The following is a 22970-nucleotide window of genomic DNA, read 5'->3' as shown; positions in this document are numbered from 1 at the left end:
CACCTTTTGTAAACCACATGAAGAGGACTATATAAAAGGTTTAGAGCAAACAAGGAGTATGTGATGCTCTTGCACATTAACAAGAGGTCAGAAACAGCAGCTGAGATCATCACACCTTTTATTGTATATTAAGTGTGGCACCTTCACCATGACATTTACATCAATATTTTATGTGTTCATATTCCTTACGTTGAATCACTATGTAAACAGAAAATGAGTGGGGGCTGGTGTCTAACTTTAAGACATTACTATGCTTAACAAATGTAACAAAATCATTCAAACACAGTGGCGAGGGAGGCCAGGTGATGACTCAAGTTTATCTTGCCAGCATAAATGATAAATAGGACAGAAAGGGAGGCACAGAAATGCTCCAGAAGTGCAAGATCCATCATTCCTCTCCAAAATGCCAAATGGTTATTTCTGATGGATTTTAGATAAGAACATTTTCTCTCATATTACAAATGCAAATATATAAAAAGGTTCTCAAACACTGTTGTGACCGACAGGAACTATTTCAGATAAAACTACATTTGAGCATCTGGACAGGAAACACTATATACAGCAACAAATAAAGGATGAACATGTGGAAAAGTACCACATGGCCACTCATTTTTAGAAGTGGTACCAATAAGTGTGGAGGGCGCAGTAGATTGATCTGCTTTGAAATAATGTTAATACATTAAGAAGAAATAAAATTAATAAATTCTTCAGTATGGTGTTTTTTACACTGTCATTTTTTCAGTTTTGTACTCTTTTGTATTTCTAATTCTCTAAAAAGAAAAAAAAATAGACTTTTTAAAAAAAATCTCCGGTCATGATTAAAGTATTAAAGAAGAACATTTAATACTTTAGTCTACTGATTTATCTTTTACTCTCCACATGGAATTGCTCATTGTTGTGGTTGGTTGGTGATATTTTTGCATTTCTTTGCAAAAAAAAAAAAAAAAAAATACAGAAATATGTATTCTTCTTAATGTAAGTAAAAACCCTGAAAATGTGCATCCTTATCAGTAAATGGTCAAATCTTAACAGGACATTAAAAGAGATTTTTACTGAAAAGACTTGAAGTCAACAGGATTTGTTTTCTTTACGACTTAAACAGATGTGAATTTAAAATAAATGTTTTTAAGGCTTCGGTAAAAATATCCAACCTCCAAGCACAAGCACAATCTTATGCAATAAATAGATTTTTGGTGACATTTCTGCAAACAAATTGCCTATGACAGCCTCAAGTGAAAATAAAAATGCCATGAACTCCAGAGTAGGTGGTCCATCTCTGTTTGATGGCAGCCTACAAAAACATCTCCAACCTTATACCTTTCTGCATCATGGACCACCATCAAGCTGCTGACCGTGACCTGGCCTTTGGGCTTCACCTCAACACCTACCAGGACTTGCACACCTGAGAAAAAACACCTGGTCATGTAAACCTCCAGATGTTATTTGATGGAAATTTGTGAAATCAGCATCTTTATCAATACTGCATTCATTTAATTTAGGTTTCATTAACATAGCCAACCTAAAAGCATCTTTCAAAAGCTTTCCTCTGCTGCAGCCTATTCATAAATCAGTCAAATTGAAAGTTGAAATCCGCCAAAAAGAAAAAAAAAAATCATATTTGCTTTTTCGGTCTTCAATTACTATTTTAACCAAGGGACATAAGTGTACTCTTCTCACTGTTGATAATACATTAGTTATTCCAAGAAGTCTTTGGAAAAAAGCTCCTTTTCTCAAATCATGGTATTGGCTGCTGACAGTAACCAAAAGTATGTGAGAAATCTGCATATTTATTTACCCTTTATTCATCTGACTTTAATGAAATGTCTAATAGGGAAGCTGAAACAGTGTGGCCATTGAACAGGCTATGATTGAAGTGATGGTCAGTCCCCCCGTGTTGCTTACATTGGACCTGCTCCTTGAGATTAGAATAATATAGGCACATAAGCCTTTGCTTGTTCACAGCCTCCTTACCTCCAGCCTCCCCGCTCCTGTTCGTTCTGAATTATGTAATTGCACTGAGAACCTTCTGCATCACGTCTCCTGCTTGACCACATTCGAGAAGAGACATAAACTCTCTCTTAAGGGGAATTTTGGTCCTTATGAGGGGTATGATTGATCCAAACCCTGCCCTCCAATAAGAGTGACTGAATAGGCCTGAAAAAAAACCAAAACACCACTCCTTCCCACCTCCTTTTTCCTCTGGTTGCAGATGTCAAGCAGGAAGAGGAGGGCAAATTCAGCACAGAGGAACCTCTCAGATCCTTGGCTGCCCGTAAAAGCAAAAGATAACATAAAAAAATGAGTGTATTTCACAGGAAGGCTAAGATAAACCCAGCAGAACCGTGTTCCTGGGAAAAAGGTGGGAAAACAAATCTACATTTTGGTTTCAATGTTAAATTTAAGTTTAAGTATAATTGCAACGTTATTCAGCAACAAGGACAATAATTTAAAAAGATCACATGAACTAATATTATGAGTGGTTCATTGCAGTCTCAAAGTTTGTTTTTCCAAGTATCTTCATTATTTAGTAAAGGTAGCAAAGCATTGTTATGACCTACTGCAAATGTAATAAATATGATCCTATCATTTCCCATGATCTATGGCCAGCACTTCTGAACAGAACACGCATAATCTGTTTAAATACACCAATTAATGCCCTGATTTAACACATCACTCCTCATGTGAATTCCCCTTTAGTCTAATCCTTGTTGACAGAGGCTTCCATATCATCAATATTCTTTGGTTTGCATGCTGTAATCCCCTTTTTCAATTTGCAGCAGAGATTTTCACTAGAGTTTAGGTCAGGTCATAATCTTGGTCACTTTAGGACCTCGGAGCCCAGAAATATTCTAAACCATTGCAGATTTAAGCTTAAAACCTTATTTTATTTCTTAAGCTAACAGGTTTGTTCTGACTGAAATCAATGTCAATGGTTTGGAGAGGCTTAGCCAGAGTCCACTCTTGAATCAGACAATGAATCTTCAGAGGAAGCTAACTATTAGTGTGATGACTAGGAGTGTCACTGTGCTTATGGTGCTCTTTTCAGCATACTCTTCATTCTTTAGCATCACCAAGTTCTTTTGAAAACCAGTGTAGGTTTTTGTCCACCTGGCTCTTTAATCTGGTGACAGCTTTTGATTACTCCCTCTTGCTCTCAATTTCAGCCAACATAGATTCTGTCCTTTTGACTTTAAACTTGTGAACTTGACCAGGACCTTTTCTGTCTTCTTTAAAACATTTTGGACAGTTCTCTTGAAACTGCGGCAGGGGTTGAATAATTTAAAGTCTTAGTAAATTTTGGCATCTATAAGCAATGACAAACACAAAGTATTTTTTGTGGACAAGAAGTTCTGTTTATTTCAGCTACATATCATATAACAACACATTGCATTAACTAGAAAAAGTAAAGTGGTGCTCTAACAAGTCATTTACTTTAGAGTGATTATTACTTTCTTTAAGTTTGTGTGTAAGTCTTTTTAAGTCTGATATATTTTTTATGCAACAAAAGGTAACTTATCCATCAGTTGTAATGTGTAAATTGTACTAAAAGTTAATAGATTCATGAGTCACATTTACTGTCTGCAGCCATCGGTTTTGTATTCATCAATAAATTGATTGAACTCATTACAAGTACGAATGTTTGCAGATTTTCTACAGTCGGCATCGAGTGGTTTCTTTTCCACCCAGGTGTTTGATTCCAACAGATACTGCATGCTACAAAGACAGAAAAAGACAGTGTCAGTGTATTTAAAACTGTATTTTCGTTAATAAGACTTATATTACTTACTTTCCAGTTAAGTCTTTAGTGGAGCCATCTTTACCCATAATCAGATACTGTCTTCCTAATTCTAACTGCCCCTTGCACTGAAGCCTTTTGGCAAACACCCGAACACTGTTGATTGTCACAAGCAGGTCTCCATCTGGTAGACAAAAAAAAAAAAATCTTTCTAACCATAAAAAAGCCCCCAAAAATTTAAAAACCTGTATTTCAACCTCCTTTGATTGCTTTGGTTGGTCACTTACGAAATTTGAGGATGTCGACGACTTTAGTGTTGTACAGCTCAAAGTTGCTCTTAACAGAAATATCCTGGACTTCTAAAATGTAAGCTGGTATACAGACACACAAATACAAATCTGAATAGTCTGTTATGGATAATAGATTTTTAATGAAACATACCTATCACAGATTTATTTGAAGTAGCACATTATTAAATATTAGACTTTGTTTTATTATTTATTGGATTGTGTCTCTCAATAGATATAAAAATTATAAAAATGCAGCAAATCCTCAGAGTTAATTACCAACAATATTTTTGTAGAATAGTACATTTTTGTAGAGACTACTTACCATAATCCACTCGGGGGGAGAAGCATGCATATTCAAATCGAGTATTCTTTTTTATATTTTTGACTCGGCTAGATTTGAAGGTCTCTTGTACTTTATGACAGGGTCCTAAAGAAAGCACAAAATGACATTTGGAATCTATAAATGAGACATGCTTAACAGAAGTAACATGGGTTCAAATGACTTCTTCTCAAATTCTAAGGTATACTGTTTACAGATGCTCTCCTTTCAGTCCTACTGAGTGGAAACTGTCTGGCAAAATTGAAAAAAAAAAAAAGTTTATGCTGACTTTGGCCTGAATAGAAATGTAGGCATCATTTTTCTGTTTTTATGTTTGGTCAGTCTAAAGTGTTTCAAATTTTCCTTCTATATCAGAATTGTGCGGTACTGCGTACAATTGTACAATACACATACACATAATTCAATACACATTGAATTGAATTATTGAGTTACATTGAATTATGTGTAAATTAAATTAAATAATGGTTGTGTTTGTAAAACATGTAAAAGGTAAATCAGAATGAATACGGTTAGATACTGAATGTGTACATATTTTTGAAGGGAGTGCCTACTTTCTGCACACTGACAAACATCCTCTGAGCACAAGGTGGAGACCAACTTGCTTCTTCGTGAGGGCGAGTAGAACACGGTGCACTTTACATCTGCAAAGAAAAAATAATAAATTCAACATAGATGACATTAAGACGTTATGTAAAATAGAAAGGAATATACTACCAGGTTCATAGTAATCATAGAAGACAGCTGGGGCAGGCTGTAAAAGGCCCATTGGCACCATCTGATTAGCAGTAAAACTCACACATTCCCTGTTTTCAAACAGCTGGAGACAAAGAGAAAACCCATGTTATTACTGGACATCCAGAATATCCTAATTTTAATTTGATTTTAACCATACCTTATTGAAGTACATCAACAATCTTCCAGATGACAGCTCATAATGACTGATGTATTGCTCTGGGAGCTCTTTAAGCTGAGATGTAAACAAAAAAAATCAACTCTCAGAAATTAGACAAAACATTTATTAGGGGTAACTACTAAATAAAATGTTTTGGTCTAAATTAAATAAGAATTTAAACACATGAGATCAATAGATGATAGAATAGTAGATTTCTATGAGACACTAACTGATCTGAACTTTATTACACTGAACACACAATCTGATATTTCTGTGTAATATCAGTAACACTTTATTTGAAGGGGTGTGCATAAGACTGACATGACACCGTCATAAATATGATACAACACCTGTTATGAACATGAAGGAGTAATTGTGAATGTTTTTAACTGTTGTCATGAAGTGTCATTCTGTAAATAACAACACTTTTAATGTTGCTTTAAAAGTTACATTAAAAGTCCATTAAAAGTGCTACCTTTGCATTAAAACTGTCATTATTTATGACAGTGTAATGTCAGTCTTATGCACAGCCCTTCAAATAAAGTGTTAATGTTATGTCTTGTGATTGAGTTTGTAATTATAGAAAAATGGGGGGAACTTTAATTGCAGATTAACCAAGGCACTGGTCTCTAAAGCCTCCTAATAAATAAAATATACTGAAAGTTAGTAAAGAATTCTTAGATAGTTTTATTCTTATTGTTTTTCAAAACACATATCATCCTACATGTGTGTATTGTTCAGCATTTTACATTTACATTAAGAAGTTTATATCCCTTGAAGAAACACCAGAGCAACATTTCTGGAAACAATTATTAAGACATGCCTGGCAGAGTCATTTAAAATGATCCTTGAAGAGGAAATAGAACAACAAACCCTTTCCAGATCTTCAACTTTCACCTCAAATCCACTAAGTAATGTGATGTCTGCAATGCCCATTCCAGTTAGAGGGCTATTTGGGTTATAACTATGAGAGGAAAAACAATAAAAAAAGTCAAATTATGTGTGTTTACCTTTTCTTCTTTTGCTGTTGCAAAGTTCTGTATTTTAAGAGGGAAATTGTTCTGAGGAAACACATTTGGCCCCAAGCAGAATATGTACGTTTTTTTTATTTTACTGTCACAGTTAAATGTCATAATCAAACAAATTTTACTATCATTCAAGACAACCAGAGAAACTACATATGAATATTTAATGTTTCCAAATGAATATTTAGTTTTTTACAAAAGCTGTCCATATAAACTTAGACTGCAAGTTTATATGACTGCAAACAACCATGGAGAGACACACTGAAAAAAATGAACTTTGGGGGTTATTACATTAACAAAAGAATATCATGTACTATGCCAGGAAAAAATTATAACCAAGGTGAAAACAGCTGCTGACCTACAACAGTCTGTCAAGGCTTTTGTGAAATTATCTTTTGGATCAAGAGGCATAGTGAAAGTCTAGATTTGCATCTGATTTTTATGCTTTGTATCCTAAACAACCTATTTTGTTTGAAACCCTCCAATGTCGTCTAAAATAATTAGAACAAAAGGTTTGGACAAATTTCTTTGGTAATTGATTCAAAGGTTTAATTGTTGTTGTGGCCTTCAAAGGTTTAGAAGCCAATTACTTTGAAGTTGAAGCTGTCTTGAATAGCTTTTTCGCTTATAAATGAAGTCATCATTTGAAAACTGTATTTACTAGGGTTATCATTTTTCTGAAATTGCTTCATCTGGAACATTTATGTGTGACAAGAAAACAGAATCCCAAAATATGTCAAATACTTTTCACAGTACTGTGTCTATAGTGGATTATCAACTGACCTGACACAGACAGTGTAAGTAACAATGCTGTCTGAATTTACATCATTTTCAAGATCTCTTCTGCTTCGTGTGAGAGCATCAAAACGCTCAATCGCTGATGGTGCTTCTCTGATCTGCTTTCCCTCAGAAGCATCATAATCGTCGTAGTAGTCATAATTTTCTATGATATTTGCTGCAAATGTGGAGATGTTGGTAAGCATGAAGTGTTAATGATGTCTGTTTTTATTGGTATTGTTAAAAGGCTTACCAGTGTATTTCACTTTTCCCTCCACTTTGACACTGATATTAAGTTTGGAACAATCGTCCTCTGGGTCCAAGAGATGGTAAGCCTTTACAGTCTGCAAAAGAGTACAAGATTTACTGTAAAGTGTAGATGTCAGTCATGAAATACAGAAAGGAGAAATGAAAGCCGCTCACTTTCAGCTTGATATTTCCTTGTCCCCTCAACACGACTGTAATGTTTTTCCCACCAAGTTTCTAAAAGGAAAGATAAAAAGAACAAAAATTACTCGAGAAAGATGTGTTCCTTTCCCATTAATGTGTGAAGAAATTACCTGCAGCTCTGTTTCCACTTTTTCTTTTACGTTTGTCAGTTGTAACTCAATAATGTCATTTTTTTCTGAGGTTGTGAACTCTGCTGTTACATCTATGATAGAACCAGTAGTCTTTGAAAGTTCATATTCTGACAAGGCCTCCAGCGCCACGATGGTGTCCTGGCCAGAGAGAAAACCTGTTAAGTTATCTTTAACTTGTCCTACTTTTTCTGATTATTATATAACATATGACAACAAAAATATGAAAAACTACAGACATTCACAAAGAAAAGAGGACTGTTACCTGAGTTGACCGGTAGCCCCCCAAATAGTTTTCATGGCGGACTAACCAGCAGGCTGTTAGGTTTGCCCAATGAGTGTTGTTATTTTTCACTGCAGCTAGAAGAGCGTATGCTGTTGTCTCAATTGTGACGGCCTTCTGCATTTCTGGACCGATGCTATTTGTCCACATATAGCAACCATTCTTGTCTTTTTTAATGAAAGGAATAAAACAACAATAAAAAGTTACATTTTGGATGCATATCAAAAGTACTCTGAATACCAGTTTGAAGTAGTCAAAAATCCATTGTTTGGGAGGGCGGGGGGCATGGTAGTATTATTGTCATATATTGATTTATGGCAAAAACAAGACATTTGGAAATTCTTAGTTACTTTGTTCAAGAAAGGTTTAGTCTGATTCAGTGTCAGAAAAAAAGAATAATTTTCATATCTTTTTCAAACTCAAATGTTGTTAATATCTAAAAGTGCACAAAGCATGTTATATCAAAAAATGAATTTGATATATCCTGTGCTCAGTATCAGTTTGATTACACATGCCTGTTTTAACCATTGATTGAAGTTTCTCCCATGCACGTAGTTGATTGTTCTTCTTTGGCTGGTCAACTGATAGGCAATACGCTGTTATAGCCACTGCATAGGTATGGCTCAGCTCTTCAAGTTGTGACGTGAGATACATCGTTGCCTTTCTTATGGTTGCCTCCTGTTAAAAAGTAAAACGTTTTACTTTTTTAAAATAAAAAAACAAAACAAAACAAGAAAACATATATATATGTGTATATATATATATATATATATATATATATATATATATATATATATATGTGTTTTATCAAGTGTTAGTAAAAGTGCTACTGACAAGGATTCATTAAAATATTGAAAACAATAGACAAAATACATTTGGTAAAAATCAACAAAGATACAGTCAAGCAAAATAGACGGACATGTTGTAGGTAAAAAGACCAGCTTTATAGTATGTTATATTTTTAATTTGATTCTGAAGAACGAAAAAATCTAACTTTGAAAATCTCACCACTTTATTTCGATTTTCAGACGTATGAAATGGAAGGGACCGGATCAATGCAAGAGTGATGAAAGCAGTCATGGCGGCATCATGGTCTTTCCCTTTCTGTATAGAGAAAAGGGATACCTTTCATAAGAACTAGTTTTTATCTAATTGCAGTTTTGTCAAATTTGTACACAATCCAATGTGTCTTACCAGGACATGTCTGTGTAACACAGGTTCTGGGTCTCTGAATGAGCCATCACTCTGCTGTACTGACATCAAGTATCTGACAGGGTGGTGAATTTCTTCTTCTGGTACGACTTTGAGCAGACGACCCCGCGCTCCTTGACCATCTGTTTGACGCTCTGCCACCAGTGATAGAACTTTTACAACAAGAGCAGTCACCCTTAGGAAAATGAGACACAAAAATGAGTAAGAATTGGTTTTGTTGTCTTGTTGTCTTTCCCCAAGGAGTACCGTCAACTTTCAGATCCCAGCAGGCAGGTTGAGCACCAGCCCTGGAAAAGGATCTGATAGACTCCCACTAAGAAGTCCGCCATGCACAGTCTTACTGGGGTCCACCACACCTGCTGGAATCCTCCAGTATGTTGGTATCCAGCTTGAAGGACCAAGTAAATGTCAGGTTTAAATCACCTAGAACATTGAAATACAAGACACAGGAAAGACAAGAGAAGGTAAGATTCTTTTTACTAGCGAGAATGGACAGAGATGTGTTTCAGTTACAATCTCTACCCGCTCTGAAAATGCGTCTTGCTGCACCCTCTCTTTTTATTTCATTTATTTTCTAGTTACATGCACGTTTCAGCTCTAAGGGAGGAAACAAAACATATGAAGCTGCAACGTGCTTCACGGTTTCATAAGATAAACTAGAACATTTACCTCAAACAGTATGACTGTATAAGGCTAATCAGCACCATTACGCTATCTACTATCTTATTACAAACATAAAGAATAGGATGTCCTTCTGCTGAGCAGCCGTCTGATTAGAACAAGCTGGCGCCGGCTGTCTCTGCATCCTTCAGCAGGGCCTCCTTCAACATACTGATTAGTATTTATATAGATTATAATTTTAATTCTATCAAAACGTTTACAGACTTTTGGTAAAATTCTAGATTTTAAAGACCAAAAGACCCCCAAACTGATACGCTGATAAATAACCTCAAACATATCACATTTACCCTGTAAAAATAACTAAAAGGCAGATATGTTGGGGGTGCCATCAGTCAAGATATATAATAGTGTCTTTTTTTGGACAACATAAGAAATGTTCTAGTTTCAAAACTACAACAATACCTATGCTTTTTAAATCTGGAGTAGACTATTCTGCACTAATGGCACAATATATGAAACCAAGTGTGTGAACACAAGTATCTATAAATGCATTGTAAAAATACCCTGGACAGGTATTGCAGGGCAACACAGAGACAAACAGGACAAACAATCACACCCACACTCACAGGAGAATTTAGACAGACCAATCAATGTAACAGTTATGTTTTTGGACTGGGAGGAAGCCAGAGTACTCAGAGAGAACCAACACATCCACAGTGAGAACGAGCAAACTCCAGGCAGAAAGACTGGGAATCGAACCCAGGACCTTCTTGCTGCAAGGCAATAGTGCTACTACTGTGCAGCTAATCAAACATTTTTATGCCATTTATCAAATTTAAGAAAACATCCATAGCTGCCTGACTTTTTGGTGCATTTCTTCAGTGGAAACAAAGTTTCAGCATAGTCCAGGATATAAGCTGACCAAAAAGGGTCAAGAAAGATCTCTTCCAAAATACATCTCATTTGAGTGTGAGAGTATGAAGGATTAATTTTACTAATCTGAAGATTATTTGCAAAAGAGTGTTAGTATTAACAAGTCAAGAAGAACGAGGCTAATGGACTGTAGTTAAAGAATGTGCATAAATGGTTTACAAATTTTTGTTTCACTTTTCTGTCATTAATTCATAAATTTTCCCCTACAAACTGTTTTTCAGTTGAATTCACAGGATAAATATTACACTCTAGGTGAAAACGGTTTGGAAATTATTTGTCATGAAAATAAATAATTTCCATACTCTTGGAAAGGATTTAAAATAATTACTTACCAGTTACTTGAAGGGACAGACCCCCATGCTCCATAGGATCCATCAGGTTTCTTGTATGTTAAAATTTTTATATAGCCTGAAAATGATTGAACCATTTAAGTACCACATAAGTAAGAAAAGCAATGCCATTTAACCTATCATCTTTACTGACAACCCTCATAAAGACGGGGAATTTAAAAAATAAATAAATAAACTATGATTCCACTCCAGAATTTTTTTTTTAATCACAATTTTTGGTGTCTTGACCAACCTTTAACCTAGATACATTTATACGGAGGGGGCAATCATGTTAAGATTTTTTTATATATATTTAAATCACTGATGCCACCCAAAATGGCAGTCTAACAATTACTATGAAACAAAGGAAAGTAAAGTATTATTTTCATTAGATCTAACCAGCTAAAAGTTAGATTGTCTATGGTCATTTAACATTTGATCCATGACTCATGTTTTCCTGAAATAAAAAATTAAAATAACCCCAAGGTATTGCTTTAGCCACTCTTCAAAAGACTATTTAAGTGCAGCAGATCTCCTTATCCCTATACATTAGGAGGTTGCTAATGTATAGCTATGCTATGCTAATGTAATGCTAATATAATGAAGAAAATAAGTTAATTCGTATATTGATTTCTGCAGGTTCATCACAAACAGTGATACTAGGTAAATAGCTGTGTGGTGTTTTCCTACCATGTTCAATTTTATCAAAGGCATCATCTCGGGTGCGAGCCTTTAGGTCAAACCACTGGTCACTCAAGTCAAGGTAGCGGATGGCTAAAGTTGTTGGTGCTAGTCTCACCATTGTCTGTTCTAAGCACCCTGTAGGTAGTACGATGAGCCTTGAAACTATTTCTGGAGAAAGGAGATTCTTAACATGTGATTCCCCAAATCCATTCCCTGTTAATGAGAGTGGTGAAAGATTTAGTATGTCATGTCATTTCCGAGTTGAGTTGTATGCCTGAGCTAAACAGCAACCCACCTTCCATTGAAATGAATATATTGGAGTTGGCGTCGGGGACTGTGTTGTCTGGCAAAGTTCCATCAACATATATAGTTCGCGAACTCCGCCCTGTTGCGACAAAGAGGTGTACTTAAAAATGAAAACTTTTACAACAACCAAGCAAAAATCACTAAGAAATAACCCAAACTCACCATCTAAATAAAATACCTCTGTTTTTTCCTCTCTGTGCACTAATCCCTCAGTCTGCAACAAAATTAACCAGAGAAACCGATTTCTAAGTTTATATCATTGTACTGTGTTCTTTGATACCGGAAATCATTATTTAGCAGAACTCTTAACCTCTTACCTTTACGTTTAAGTTTTTCTCCAATGCATCTATTCCCCTCTCCCTTTCAATATCATATAGACGTATTTTAATTGGTAGAGAACCAGTTACCATGGGGACAACTGAAAAGGAAACAAACTGAGAAGAGTGGTTCTTAACAGTGATTTCAGTGAAGGAGGTGGTGGTGGCGGAAGCAGGGGAGCAGAATCCTTCAGTTTGTTCCATATGTACTGCCACCTGTACAAATGCATGTGTAAAAGTATGGCCATGTCATTTTCCTTCTAGATATTTTGAGTAAACAGTTTTCTGAAACAATTATTCTACATAGCTTATTTACCCGTAAATCGTTTTCACCATAGTTGTAGATAACAGGTGAAATAGACAGTTGTTCAAACCTTTTCACTGAGTAGGGCAGCCTCAGAGACACAAATGACTCTTTAAAAGCCCTGATCTCATGTGGCTTGACAACACACAGGCCTGAAACGAAGAAAGCAAGGATAGGAGTTTATTTAGCAAATATTTAAGTTATTCTGAAGGAAAGTCTTCTTTTCACATTCTGCTCTCTTACCTGTTTCTGAAGATAAAGTGACTACCTGAATTTCCCATGTGGTGATAGAGTCGGGGAGCGCCAAAAAGTGACTAAAACATTTTCAGTAACATATACTTTAAAACACATTTGTAACAGTGGTTTTTAAAAATGTTTTAAAAATGTTTATGAAAGGTATATAATACCACTGATATAAAGAAATCTACTCAGTTTGTACTGGACAAAGTGAACCAAACTTATCATTTTGGCATTATTAGATGCCGTAGATTGCAACAGTGGATGTAAAAAACTATTATCCAGTATTATGTCGTCTTACCTTTTTTTTCCAGTTACCGAAAACTCTTTGAATTCAAAGCTTGGGGGAAAATAATGTCTAATATACTGACTAGCAGTATCCAAAAAGAACTCTTCAATGTCCTCTGTTGTTGCAGCTAGAGGTAAGAAAAAGGTACGTTATTTGCATCAAGCTTCTAAATTATATTTGGGAATTCCTTTAATTCAAAACAGGGTGCCATCTTACTCCTTCCAAGTCCAATCTGAACATCCTCTCGCATCTTTTTCTTCCTCAGCTTCTCAGCTGCAAGGCAGCACTTTAAGAAAGCATCTGCACAGGTCTGATTATTTTTCACTAGAAGGACCCTGCGTGATCTGGTTTGACATGTATGTTCATTCATTGGAATGTGAGAAAATGCGTGTGTACAACAGATTTGCAGCTCAGCATCTTCAAACTCTAAAGCTGGGAGAGAAAATAATATATATTTAGTATTTAGTATTGTTACTACATTTATTGTAATATTATCAAAGCAAAAAGGTTTGGCCTGAAATTTTACCCAATTTCCTCTTTTCTTCATGAAGGTCCACAGCACGCCTTGATCTCACATTTTGTGATCCACACCTAAAAGCTGAACAAAAATATTGTTAAAATATGATCACTCTAGAAAGTATGAATGAAAAGTGTCATTCAGAGGCAATTCAATTAGGTTTTGCTTAAATGCTATCATCTTACCAGCAGCTGATAACTCATGTTACATCTTCATTTAGTAAAAATAATTATTTGATTTCCCCAAGCAGAAACAAATGGGAGGTGCAAGATTTGAATGTACCAAACCAGACCTTTACCACCTTAGGGTGTTTTCACACTCAAGGTGGTAAGTCTATTTAAAATGAACTCTGGTTCCTTTCTGTCCAATGTTGATATAACAATCGCAGTAGAGTGCGGACCAAAATATCTGTGCCAAGTTTCTTTCAAAGAGGCTATGACTACAGCTATTGCTACTTTTATTTAATTAAAAATAATTAAAATAAATTAATTAAATACTATAAATAAATAGAATTTATAGAAATCGGTGGATTATTTTAATGGTGCAGAAAAGGAAAGGAATTTTTGTTTCTGCTAAAGCAACTTATGTCTATTTTTCTTGAATTGTGCTTCTAAAGTTTTATTAATGCACATAACACTTGGTAGCAAAGAATAACTTTTTGTATTTCCATGTGTTTAACATCACTGGAAAGCTTAGACACTTTCAGAATATGTCAATAATGCCCAACTAGACCTGTTCATTGCTTTTTCATGGCCAGTCACATTTGCCAAACAGCACCACTCTTCTCATTAGGATGAACAAAGAAAACAACAATATGTGAGTTAAGAAACTAATATTTTCATTTCAGGTTGAATTTTATATTAAGATGTGTTATTGCGGGGCGACCTCAGGATAGGTGGTCTGTGAGTGTTTGTAAAATGGGTTAAGTGGTCATCAGTCTGAAAAATTTTGAAAAACAGTGTTCTAAGTGGACTCTAGAAAATTTGATTATGTTGTGAGTAATCACAATATAATAATGCGACTAAGATCTGACCTTAGTCATGAGTTAGTGTTACTTAAACATTATAACAAACAAAGGCTGCATATCTTTCTCATAAAGCCAAAACAAATCACAGTTTCAAGGTGGTGGTAACTGAGCTCCAAGGAGGAGCGACCCATTCCTACATTAATGTTTTTCAGATACAGTCTGCACAGTCTGCATGTTTGGATGCTGGATCCTATCCACGTGTGACCATGGAAGTTACTGAACCACCTGAATTTGATGATTTGATGAGGTTAGCAACTGCTTTCCCTGTATGGGAATACAGGGAATATATATATATATATATATTTGTCCAGTCTTAACGGTTGCTACCGGCGTCGAGCCCTGGCTTCCGCTCGGCCGTGCTGCCTGTTGCTTGGACTGTGTTTTCCTTATTAAAATCACTTATTCATCTTACCTGGGTCTACAGCGTCTGCCTCACCACCTCAACACACCGCAATTTATGACAATAACAAAATAACCTGATCAAACCCCAAATGTTGTTTTTAAGTGGAAATGTTATTTATTAGAAGGAAAATGTTTTTCAAATCAACATGGCTCTATGTATGAATCCATAAAACCGTTAAATCTTGAGTAAACTGTTATTAAGCACATTAACTGCAAACCGTCAGGTTAAAACAGTTTCACTAACCACATTAGTCACTGATTACTGCCATATCTGTCAAATCAAGTACTCACTTTCACAGAACCTGCCTATCAACATGAAGTAGGCTAAAAGATAAGTCTGGCTGAAACCTAAAAGGAAGCATTGAGATTTTACAAAAAGGTCAGAGTTCCCCCTAGATGAACTACATGTCCTTTCTTTGTATATGAGGTTTAAAACCTGCGTATTGGATAGTTCGAAATAGCAACAAATTTTTAAATCAGTGTTCAACATACTTTATTACAATATTATATATTTAAACAAAATAAATTAAAATAAATAAATTAAAGACAAGTCTAAATCTCAATTGAGAATACAGGGAAAAAACTATTCTGTTTGACATCAGAATCTTATGGTCTCTAAATCAGCTAGAATCCAATATGCTGGACGATGAATTTTTCACAGTTCTTCCAAATTTATTTGTGCAACCTGCTCAAGCCAGATTCTCTTGACAGAAGTTTGAGACACAATCAGTAAAAACCAATTTAGTTTTTATAAATTGAATGTCTCAAGTTAAATTCCAAAACGTATATATAGCAAGGATTGATAAAAGAGCAAGTTTTGAAACTCAATAGAAGGCCTTTTCAAAGCCACAAGCATAGATTGCAATAAAGAACATATAAGATCTCGCTTCGATAGGAATTATTTACTTTCTTACCTTGCCTCCATGCTGTTTTGGCTTCAGAAGTAAAAGAAAGGCCAGCATTAATGAGCACTTCTGCTGAATCAGAACCTCCACTATAAGTACAGCCAAGGTCATATGAAGCCATGGTAGAAAATATCTGCAAGAGTAAAGTAAGTATTTGAATTTCTATTTCTGAGAATTGAAATAATTATAAAAATAAAAAATAAAATAAACTTGTCTGAATTGTGTATTACCTGTTTGGCTGTCAATTTATTATCAGCTTTGAGACCATAGAATGCCTTATCCACAGCTAGCAAAGCAACTTTAGCTGTCTGGCCATGTAAATTTATTTCCAGGCTAACTTGTTTCCCTGGTATGGGCTGTCTGTTATGTTGAACCTAAGGGAAAGTAGAGATATTGTTTGTTTTATCATACTTTACATATAACCTTATGAAATCACTTAATGGGATGAATTTTTAACACTTATAAACTTCACATAAACTCAAGTCTTCAGTTTATAAACTTCCAACAATTACCTGTCAAACAGTTCTCACAAATAATGTAAGTCTATTGTAAAGAAATCATCAAATGCCCTGAAATGGCATAAACTGCATTAATGTTCTGTTTGTTAGCTGTCTCTCTGGACTCTTATCCGTTCTGTGTACTCACTGTGACTTTTATCTCACATTCATCGCTGACATCGACCCACACAGAGTCAGCAATGATGTCACCATTGTCGCCATGATAGTAACCAATTAGACGGAAAAATGGAACCATATCAGCCGTTATCGACACACTGCCTGCAGCGAGTGTGCCATGGCGAAGCGATCCTTTTGTTATTATCATCCCGCGGCTCAAAACCTGCAACACATGCAATTAAATAATAAATTATCAAAATTGTCATACACTGAGAAAAAAATTTTTTTTTCTTTTTAACACATGCTATTTGCCAAAGTCTAATTTCAATTTTTCTCACCATGTAATAAATGTGTCCACTATTGTTTGGTACAGTTGGTGTGCGAAATGTTAGAGATAGGGATTCGCCCACATGGTAAACCTTGTTGGTAAATGATATGTAAAGATAACTTCCTGTTGGTGATGAAGCAGGTTTAATAATTTTGCTCTTTTGAAGACCACCTGCCGAAACCTGTAAGAGACAGAGGCTTAATGAGTAGCAACATAACAAGAATAAATGTTAGTTCTTGCAACTGAGTTTGTAAATGCTTACATCAGCTCTAACCAAAGAGGTAGGATTAAAGTTAAAGGCAGAATACACTCCCCCATGCTCATTAGTGATGCCTGCAGCCTGTTCGGATCCTATGGAAATATTTACTGGCACACCAACCGCAGGGGTGCCGTCAGGGTTTCGAACAACCGCCTATAAAAGAAAAGGGGTTTAGAATGACCATAAAGAAACAAATGGATAAAAATAGAATAATCACAAGGGGAATTGAATGTTGTATTGTAATTAAAATGTTAAACTTTTGTTTCTGTCTAACTTACCACCACTTCAACTGGATATCGAGGAATAAAATACGACCGTGTTCGAGACAGGTCTATGCTGTATTTATGAGGAAAGATGGGAAGGTAAAGTTTTTCCTCTTGTACTTCACCATCTAAATAAATAAATTCACATGGTAATGTCACTTTTTCTGCATGTATGTACACACTGATATTCAATATATCAACAAGTATCAGAAAAAATACTCAAATAGATTCATAGTTTAATAACAAAATGAAAAGCCTTAATAAAGAGAAAATACTCCCTCCAGCTACTCTAATAATTTAATCTAACCTAAACTACATTAAAAGCACAACACGTTCTCGTGATGGCTCTTCTGTCACAAACATAATGCTTATCTGTTTGAACATTAAATATATTGTTGTTGTAGTGTATTAAATTAAATATAGGTTTGAAAGGATTTGCAAATCATTGTATCCTTGTTTTTATGTTTTACACAACATCCCAACTTAATTGGAATTGGATAATTGTAGTTGTTGCTTTCTGTCCTAAAACCTATGAAAACATTATATAGTGCATCTATTTTTTTAAAAAAGCTTTTTCAGTGTTGAATCTAACATTTATCGTGCACCTGCGATTAGATTTAAACATTGATATAACCTGATAATTGATATGTAAAATTGAAAGATGTACTTTTTACACATTTGTGCTAATAAAAGGTACATTGCTAAGTTATTTTACAAACATATTTTTCCTTCAGTTTCACTGTTCCATTTTCTAAGCTATTCTGACATCTTATTTTTATTTTCTATTATTTGTCTTTATTGCACAAATAATATTTATCCAATTTATTCGAGTCACCGGTTGCAGCAATGGATGATAAAGTATCTTTAAAATAAGCCCAATAAATGAGCTTGATCAAGTTAAGCTGAATGAATATTAGTGTTAGACACACAGGAAACACTTTTCCATTTGGTAATTATAATCACCACACTCATTCTTTAGTTACATGACAACAGGATCGACAAGACTTTTGGAACTGAGTGTAAAAGGTGTCGAATGTAGGACACTGAGGGTGCTTTTACTTTGAATGTTGGTGACAAATACTCCCATGTAAAGCTGAGATCCACTGCTCTGCAAGTCAGAGAGGGTTTGGTTCAGCTGTTTCCAATCAATGTTTTTTAGCTGAAGAGTAGCTGTTGCTCTTCCATCTATAACCTGCAAAAACAATTTTTATTGTTATTTCCTCAAATCTCGAAAAGCACAAACTGTAAATGGAAAGTTTTTTCCTCACCGAACCAGTCAGTTCCAGGCCACTGATGATATGAGGGGCTTTTTCACCTTTTGTTATGAATCCAAACTGGCAGTGGTAAGCACCTTTGACTCTTTCACCATACGAATACCTAGAAAACAGAGCACAGAGAGTCTACACAAATACAAAATGCATCATTAATGCCAAAGACATGTTTTAAATGCCTAGGATATGGTTAGGCCAAAACGTTCATGTTTTCACTTGTCAATTAGATTTGCTGTTGGATGACATAGATAGCAGGCACATCGAATAGCAACAGTCAGTCGGTCTGTCACCCCATCTGTGACTCCTCCTCTCAAAGGAGAAGACTGTACAGCTAAGATGTATAAAATAATTCCATTTCAAACTACATTTATTGATAAAATAACTCAATGACTGAACACAGCCTCTTCTAATTCAATGTTTCACACAGTACTTCACAAATGAGAAGCAGGTTCACATGCATTCAATTAAACAAAATAATTCTTTCTTTTTTAATTTTTCTTTTATGATGTGCTGATAGCTTATTTCAAGAGTTTCTGACTAGACTAGAATAAAATGCTTCTTAAGTGTCACTGTGATTTGTATTTACGTTCATTCTTACAGTTTCTGATCATAACCCTGCAGAGTCAAAGAAACATTATACATGCGAGAGATCTCAGGAAAATAATCAGTGGGATAAAAAAAAATAAAAAGTTGTGCTCAATCAAGTTTTGTTGAAGAACTTTAGAAAATGCTTTGTCAGAGGGGTGAAGTGTGGGTGAAAGGTCAGATCCTGAGTGTGGTGGTAATAATATTATTGATAAAGAATATTTAATTTCAAAAGATAACTTTCTACAAGAGCAAATTTAAAATAATTGACACTTACATTGCTGAAATGGTGAAATCAAACTGTTGATCATTCAGCAAAATGTAACGTTGTTCTGTTTCAATGCTCACTTCAAAGCTCGGTAAAACTGTAAAATGGATGAAACAATGTGACTTTTCAAAAGGTTTTTTATTGTTTTACATTATGTTGTATTTTTTTAATACCGTATAACATAAATATGTTTGTGAATTACTCTGAGATACATTTCTTCATAAGATTTGTCTTACCAAACTTTTGAACTTTGAACTCGCGTACAGCAGCCTTTGCTTCATCATCCTCATAGTGTGCTGTGATCTTGAAAGTGCCCGATCTACAGAAAGAATCTTCTAATTACGTCAGGTAATATTAATGCATGTTTCACAGTTTATTGTAAATCTCTTTAAACATACTTAGAGACACTGGGTATTGGGAAATTGCCTTTGAAAATCCCTCCATCTGTTTTCCTCCAGGTCTTCATTATTTTGTTTCCGGCAGCATTCTGTTTCAAGCAAAATACATAATTTTTTAGTATAAAATCTTTTTGTAAGATTTGCTTTGAGTTTTGAGGGTCAAACACATCTACTCACAAACACTGATATGCAGACAGTTCCTGGATGTGGTCTAAACATGTGATTAAGAGTGAAAATCCTGTAGTTCACTGAAAATAAAAGAGAAAATAAGAAATGCCGAACTTGTTGACTCTACTATGTTGTTAATGTTTTTTCAAAGTTTTTTTTTTTTTTTACCTTTCTGTGTTGGTTTGTACATTGGCTGATCAGTTTGTATAAAGATATATCCACTGTGGTCTGAAACCAGAACCTTTGTTATTTTCCTTATACGGTCATCGAAGACCTCTGCCACAAGCTCAAGGTATGGTTTTTCTGAAGATCGTTTCCTGCTTTGTGACCATTTGTTTCTGTCTATCTATAAACATGCAAAGAAAACAAACTTGGTAAATAAAATTATTTTCTTATAGAATACATTTTTTTAATGTAAATAACTGTTCATACCATGAGCTCAACAATTTTGATGTCATTCTCTGAACTGCATCTTGTCTCATTCTTTTCAGACATAAGTATCCCTTGGTCTTCCAAATATACACTAACAAGTTTGTTGAGGTATCGACCTCCCATCTGGACAAGTACTTTCTCTTTGGCACCCACATGAAAGACACTGGGGGCTGAGATGAAGAATCTGTGCACAAATTGATGACATTTAGATTTTGTTGTATCCTTTATTTAATGGATGCTGATAAACAATTGTAGTGCAACATATTTAGCATTTTAAAAATAATAGTATTTAGACAATATTTCACGGACGAAAACGTTATATGGAATGGCTATTATGGAATTATTGTTCAGATCAATTGTGAACAATAATTTGATATTATTGTTCACTATTATCTAATAGTTGCAATATCTGCCTCGAGATATGCAATAGTTTTAGATATGTAATATCTAACAACTCTTAGATATTGCATAAAAATAAATAATTATAATTTCATTTACCTCTCGCCCATTGTGTCCTTCAGTATTGAGATCAAGAGAAGCACTGAAACCAGAGACCACTTCATTTTGCAGCTCTGTTGGTCTTCCTGCTCTGACACAGGCTTTGGCATAGCTGCGGTTTTATAGGTCTCCCACCCCTTTATTTCTCAATCACTGGCTCTCACATTGACCTCAAGTTTTTCTTCTCTGCTGGGAAAACTTTGAAATGTCTTCTGAAGAAACATACCACTCAGATAGCTGTCTATTTTTGAACATACTAATGGGCAGAAAATAATTTTTTTTTTAAAATAGTATATGAATGAGAAGGTAAATTGAAAGTTGCCTATACCACACTTTGGTTTTTGCATTTAAAGAGAAACAAAAACATTCTGTATCACATGTTGCAAAAGATAAGGGATACTCTGGCTTTGAAGATGGGTTATATCACTCTTTGGCTCACAGTGGGAAAAGTATTTACTTAGGTTTCACAATGTGTAACCCTCCTCTTACTGGTCATTGCAAGTGAACCAAATTTCCCTCAAATCATGTGACTTACAAGAAATCAAGTGCTATTTATTCGTGCATGAGTAAAAAAAAAACGTGTTGTCTTAACAGGACTTCAGAAGAAGTTTATCTGAAATATCTAGATACAGCTAATAACTTTAGCAGTTATATATTTTACTATAACTAATAAAATGTGAATTCTTATCAAAGCAAATCATTCACACTATTGAAGTTTTTTGCTATTTGCTGTTATTGCAGTCTTGTCTCTGCACTCTTCAAACATTCTTTTATAGTTTACATCTGCTTATCATTGTAGGGCTACTGATGGGTCTGGTGCCTGTCTCCAGCAGCCATTTGGCATAAGGTAGGGAACACCCTGAATTCCTCACCAGTCCATTAAAAAGCAACACAAAGATGTACAGGATAATCAACCACGTACACACAGACTCTCTCCCCCAGGACAATTGAGAACAAGCAATTGATGTGTTAAGACAGTTGGAGGATGCCAGAGTATCCAAAAAGGACTCATGAATGCATGGGGAGAACATTGTCTCCTTTCTACTGAACGGTGAGGCATGGGTCTGTGCAGTTCAATACTCTATTTTGTCTGTTCCCATTGTAAAAGTGGCCCATATGACTGACCTGTACCACATGACTCCTCAACCCCCTTCAGTTGTAGATTCACAGGACAATGGAGCAGTACAATTATGGCAGAGTTACTGGTGTCAAACAACACAGTATATTCATTGAAAAATGTCAGTGCTAGCAACAAGCCTGAGACATACTAATGTGTCACGTTTGTTGTCACACAAGCATGTTACAACAGTGGACGTATGGGTTTATACTATTATTATAGATAATATAAGAATTTGTGATAGGTTCAAAATGAGTGGGCAGAGGCTGGAGTTAGAACATCCACTATGCAGAGCAGTACCTCACACAGGGGCTACAAATGTCCCATCCCTAATGTGAAGCCACACCCGAATCTGCGACATCAGAATAACGAGAAAAGAACTAGATTGGCAATCAGTAGCCTAAAGTCCACTTTTCAGATGAAAGTCATGGCTACATTTAATTTGGAAATCAATCCAGAGTCTGGAGGAAGAATAAAGGCACAGAATCCATATTATTTTTGATGCCATGTGATCTGCTGGTTTTAGTAGACTGTGTTTTCTATAGTCTACAGTACACACAGTCATCTACCAGGACACTTTAAATTAGTTCATCCTTCTATCCGCAAGATTTTTGGAGAGCTGATTACATTTTCCATTTGTCCACACCTGCCCACACTGCCATGGGTACCAAAAGCTGGTACCTATGTTGACTATGTCGTTATTAGGCTTGATAAACACCATGCTGGCCTGACCTAGCAGAGAATCTATGTTTTAAAAATGAAGAC

The 22970-nt window shown here is 35.3% G+C and overlaps 1 protein-coding gene across 5 annotated transcripts; it reads right to left on the bottom strand.

The window, feature by feature from the left end:
- Window positions 1-3328: 3328 nt before the first annotated feature.
- Window positions 3329-21239, bottom strand: c4b (complement C4B (Chido/Rodgers blood group)). 5 transcript variants are annotated; one of them, XM_028010964.1, is made up of 41 exons: window positions 21089-21239; window positions 20591-20774; window positions 20327-20504; window positions 20168-20238; window positions 19991-20079; window positions 19829-19911; window positions 19602-19689; window positions 18737-18845; window positions 18528-18660; window positions 17484-17596; window positions 17209-17358; window positions 16957-17127; window positions 16650-16841; window positions 16235-16378; window positions 16014-16137; window positions 13680-13751; window positions 13370-13585; window positions 13166-13280; window positions 12871-12941; window positions 12640-12779; window positions 12324-12539; window positions 12169-12220; window positions 11996-12085; window positions 11707-11913; window positions 11020-11095; window positions 9116-9308; window positions 8930-9025; window positions 8437-8599; window positions 7904-8088; window positions 7621-7779; window positions 7484-7543; window positions 7314-7404; window positions 7067-7238; window positions 6132-6222; window positions 5259-5333; window positions 5081-5183; window positions 4918-5007; window positions 4349-4453; window positions 4024-4107; window positions 3788-3920; window positions 3329-3714 (listed from the first exon to the last, which is right to left on the bottom strand). In XM_028010964.1, exons 1-41 carry the CDS (start codon window positions 21196-21198, stop codon window positions 3573-3575), a joined length of 5136 nt encoding a protein of 1711 aa, XP_027866765.1. In that variant the 5' UTR covers window positions 21199-21239; the 3' UTR covers window positions 3329-3572. The 5 variants fall into 5 exon arrangements, 4 of the variants coding, with proteins under 4 accessions (XP_027866765.1, XP_027866786.1, XP_027866773.1 ...); XM_028010985.1 differs by lacking the exons at window positions 19602-19689; window positions 19991-20079; window positions 20168-20238; ... (1 more) ...; window positions 20591-20774; window positions 21089-21239 and having other exon boundaries at window positions 19829-19917; XR_003594675.1 differs by lacking the exons at window positions 3329-3714; window positions 3788-3920; window positions 4024-4107; ... (1 more) ...; window positions 4918-5007; window positions 7067-7238 and having other exon boundaries at window positions 5141-5183.
- Between the last annotated feature and the right edge of the window lie 1731 nt (window positions 21240-22970).

This window comes from Xiphophorus couchianus, chromosome 3 (assembly GCF_001444195.1).
Source record: "Xiphophorus couchianus chromosome 3, X_couchianus-1.0, whole genome shotgun sequence".
NCBI lineage: Eukaryota > Metazoa > Chordata > Actinopteri > Cyprinodontiformes > Poeciliidae > Xiphophorus > Xiphophorus couchianus.
Note: the sequence above shows the minus strand (reverse complement) of the source record. Positions and strands in the feature narration are given on the sequence as shown.